The sequence below is a fragment of the Nicotiana attenuata genome, chromosome 1 (genome assembly GCF_001879085.1).
Source record: "Nicotiana attenuata strain UT chromosome 1, NIATTr2, whole genome shotgun sequence".
NCBI lineage: Eukaryota > Viridiplantae > Streptophyta > Magnoliopsida > Solanales > Solanaceae > Nicotiana > Nicotiana attenuata.
In genome coordinates this window covers 102,467,679-102,471,548 of record NC_031989.1, presented here as the reverse complement: position 1 = coordinate 102,471,548, position 3,870 = coordinate 102,467,679, and the positions used below count along the sequence as shown (strand labels likewise).

Below are 3,870 nucleotides of genomic sequence, written 5' to 3'. Positions count from 1 at the left end.
TGGCTTGCCTAGCATTCTAAAGGTTAGGCGCCATCACGATCCCAATGGTGGGAAATTCGGATCGTAACATTATCATTAAGTGAGTCATTAAACATTGAGATAAACCTTAACGTTAACTCATCGATTTTGGTTGAACTTTCTTTTGGAATCATTGAGATTTGTGTCAGAATCCTATTGAACCTAAACATTGTATGGGGTTATAGGGGTTTGGAATTGTAAGGAGATTATTGCCCGATTTGATGCATGCGTTGTCTTCTAATAATTAAAATGAAGTTATTTATACTATGGACTATGGTGTGACAAGATTATTGATTCCAATTGGAAACTTATGTTAGAATCATGGTTCACTATGTTAGCTCCAAGATATGGTCAGAGTATTGACTATTTACCAACTATTTGGTTGAATAGAAAGCATGCATGGTGTTATGTGTGTAATTATTTCCTAAGTTTGTACGATACATTTGTTTATAGACTATTGCAGAAATATATTGAACTACTCCTTGGAATTGCATTCAAGCAACTGACGAAATTTATCAGTAAATGAGAATGTGATATGCTTAAGTTAACAAAGAACTAACTCGATCAAGATCCATTTTTTTTCCTACGTCAGTGATCCTGATCCATAAATAAGTAGAGCAGATTAGCAACCCCAATCGCTTATTATGCAAATTTGTTTAGGTAATTAAACGGTGTAAGGTTAGATCAAATGAAGGACTTCATATGGAGGTTCCACGAAACTAGCCCAAATTATCTTCTACCATCTATATTCGAGCCAACTGACCTCTGTGAAATCCAGACTTGGGCTGGATAAAAGTTTTGGGTCCAACTGAAGTGCATATTTTTCTCTATGAACTGATTAATTTGTCTTTTAGGCCTATTTTTTCCTAACTTATTGAAAAGATAAACCCGTCTTTTATGGTCCTGTTTTTACATCCGTTGTGGAAATTCGTCTTGGAAAGTTCTATTTGAATGGTAAAGTACTTTATATTATAAGAGTCTCTATTCTCAAAGCTCGAACTCGAAATATTTGATTAAAATAGAAGGATACTTACCACCCTACCATGACCTTTGACGGTCACTTATATACTTCGACTATGACAAATATTCTATAAAAAGAATGTAGTATCATCATTTCAACTTAAAATTGAAAATAATAAATTGCGTGATCGCATTTGAATTACTTCTTTACGATCCCGTTATCGGAGTAAATGGAATGAATATCAAATCCTCTAATTTTAGATTAATAAAGAATGGAGATTCAAGAAAACTAAAAGAAAGAGATTTAGGATGAATAAAAATCCTAAACGTGGTATGAAACGAAGATTTGAAGCTTTTGTAACCATACAAATACTCTCGACCCCTTTTTGACTTGTTTCGGACTACAAATTCCAAAAGTCTTCATTTTTTCTTCAACTTCGTGCCAAACAGGTTCACATAAATTGAAACGAAGGGAGTAGTGAATATCAAATTAGAAGGGCAATCAAGACGCATGTATAACAAGAATACAAGGATAATCCATTAACAAAATGATAGCCCAATATATTATTACGATACAAATCAGCTTAATTAGAATCATATGAAGGAATTTGAAGTTAAAGACCACAGGAGGACAACTCCAACAATTGCGTCTAGTCCAAACCATCTCTTTCCAATGTGACAGCAATCATTAGATTTAGGAGCACTTGCTGCACCAGCAGGGGCACCCGTGGGACTAGATCCAACTGCTCAAATTTCAAAAAAAAAAAAAAAAAAAAAAAAGAAAATTGTCAAGCTCCTCCAGATTTTTACACGATCAATATATTTTTAGTTAATTGTAGCAGGTAAGTTGTCTTATTTTCCAGGTTACTAATATCATTTTTCCAGTGGCTACTTGTAGTTTCTGGTAAAATAATTTGAGCACAATTTTTTAATGTTGTTAGTGCATAGAAGTTAAATTAAAATTTAAAAAAAAAAAAACAAAGATGAGAGGATTTATTATTTACCCGAAGGAATGGGACTATTTGCTTGTGGGCTGCTAGCAATGCTACTTGAACCATTACTTATTTGATAGAACACTTGAGCATCTGGTGAATTTGGTGGCAAGTGGAGAAGAGCTGCATATCATTCCAAATTGTCAATTATCGCATAAATGTGTTAAGAATTAACTCTTTTCAGTTTTCAGAAACAAATAATTAAAAAAATTATTTTGAAAACTATTACTTCCCCTGTTAAAAAAGAATGAAGGAGTTCAAAGTACAAGGATCAAATTGGATATAGATTTCTTTAGTGTACTTACCAGGGCATTGAGAAATGTTAGCAGGTGCTTGACAAACAGAAGGTAGGCTTAAAGCAAGTGTAACATTGAGATTAAGTCCTAAATCAGGATCATTTCTGTCCTTTATTAGCAAACAAAGGCATTTTTTGCTGGCTTTCAACACTTGTTTCAAGCCAGTGCAGCAATCTGGTGTAGGAGCTGGTGCATTAGCTGTAACATAAGGCAAACATGTTGCTAAACCAATCAATGATTGTGTACATTCTTCTTTGTCCTTTTCAGTGTCTGAATTTGCAAATACACACAACATGAAAACCAGCATCAATGTGAACTGATATTTCATGTTGCAAGAAGACATTTTGAAATGTTGCTAAAGGGAACTGAGGTATCTTGAATCCTTTTTTGCCTTTTGCTATTTCAAATAGTGCGCAGATAAGGAGAAATATAGACATTCCCTTTAGCCCTTCATCTTAGCTTATATATATTGAACAAACTACCCCTAGAAACAAACAATAAAAATAGCCAGGTGTTTGGATGAAGATTAAGGAAATAGTACTCAAATCTTTTGTAGTGGTTGAAAAGTGTTCACATAACTTTTTAAAACCTTTTCTCTTTTGTCTCCAAGAAATATTGCTGGCTTTTTTATGGAAAATTCCAAGAACCACTAAGTAGAAGAACTGAAAAAGTTGTCAAGAAACAAGAAGCTATATTTTTTTCTTCAATATTTGAGGATGGGAAAGTAGGTAGATACACAAAGTGGGCCACTTTACCAACCCACTATAGGATGTGAACCAGTGAAACTTGGACCACTCCTTCATACTTAGCTGATTTTTTGAAGTTCCTTTTCGTGGTGTTATCATTGGTTTGTCTGGGCTCAGTTTAGCCATGACATCATATGAGCATGCTTATGATGTAAACTTCAACTCATTTTGTGGATCAAATTAAATTAGGTAATTAACTTGTTAAATCGTGTAGAATCCGCAGTGAAAATAGCACGGGCTAGCCAGTTTTCGGACTGGTAATTGAAAAATAGCATGCGTTTGCAAAGTCATTGAAAAATAGCCACTATTTTGCTACAACACGAAAGTTCCAGCATAATATACTGGAGATTGGTGCACCTGTGTATGAACTTCCAGCATATTATGCTGGAACTCCAACACACGAAAAATTCCAGCATAAATATACTGGAGATTGGTGCACCTGTGTATGAACTTCCAGCATATTATGCTGGAACTCCAACACACGGAAAATTCCATCATAAATATACTGGAGATTGGTGCACCTGTGTATGAACTTCCAGCATATTATGCTGGAACTCCAACACACGGAAAATTCCAGCATAAATATACTAGAGATTGGAACATCTGTGTATGAACTTCCAGCATATTATGCTAAAACAATATATTATATTGGAAGTCCAGTATATTATACTGGAACTCGAGTATATTATGCTGGAATATTTTCTAGATTTTGGACAGTGTTTTCGTTTAGATTTATCTTCATATAAAAAGTAGTTATATTTCAATTATTTTTAAAACTGTGGCTATTTTTCAATTACCACTTATAAATCTGGCTATTTTTGAATTTCACATGAATATGTAGTACATTGCAAAAGTAGA

General features: G+C 34.0%; 1 protein-coding gene across 1 annotated transcript; it reads right to left on the bottom strand.

Moving 5' to 3' along the window:
- LOC109231517 (protein YLS3-like) lies at window positions 1,440-2,916 on the bottom strand. The gene is made up of 3 exons (XM_019397178.1): window positions 2,276-2,916; window positions 1,983-2,093; window positions 1,440-1,721 (listed from the first exon to the last, which is right to left on the bottom strand). The coding sequence occupies exons 1-3, from the start codon at window positions 2,607-2,609 to the stop codon at window positions 1,573-1,575; spliced, it is 594 nt and encodes a 197-aa protein (XP_019252723.1). The 5' UTR covers window positions 2,610-2,916; the 3' UTR covers window positions 1,440-1,572.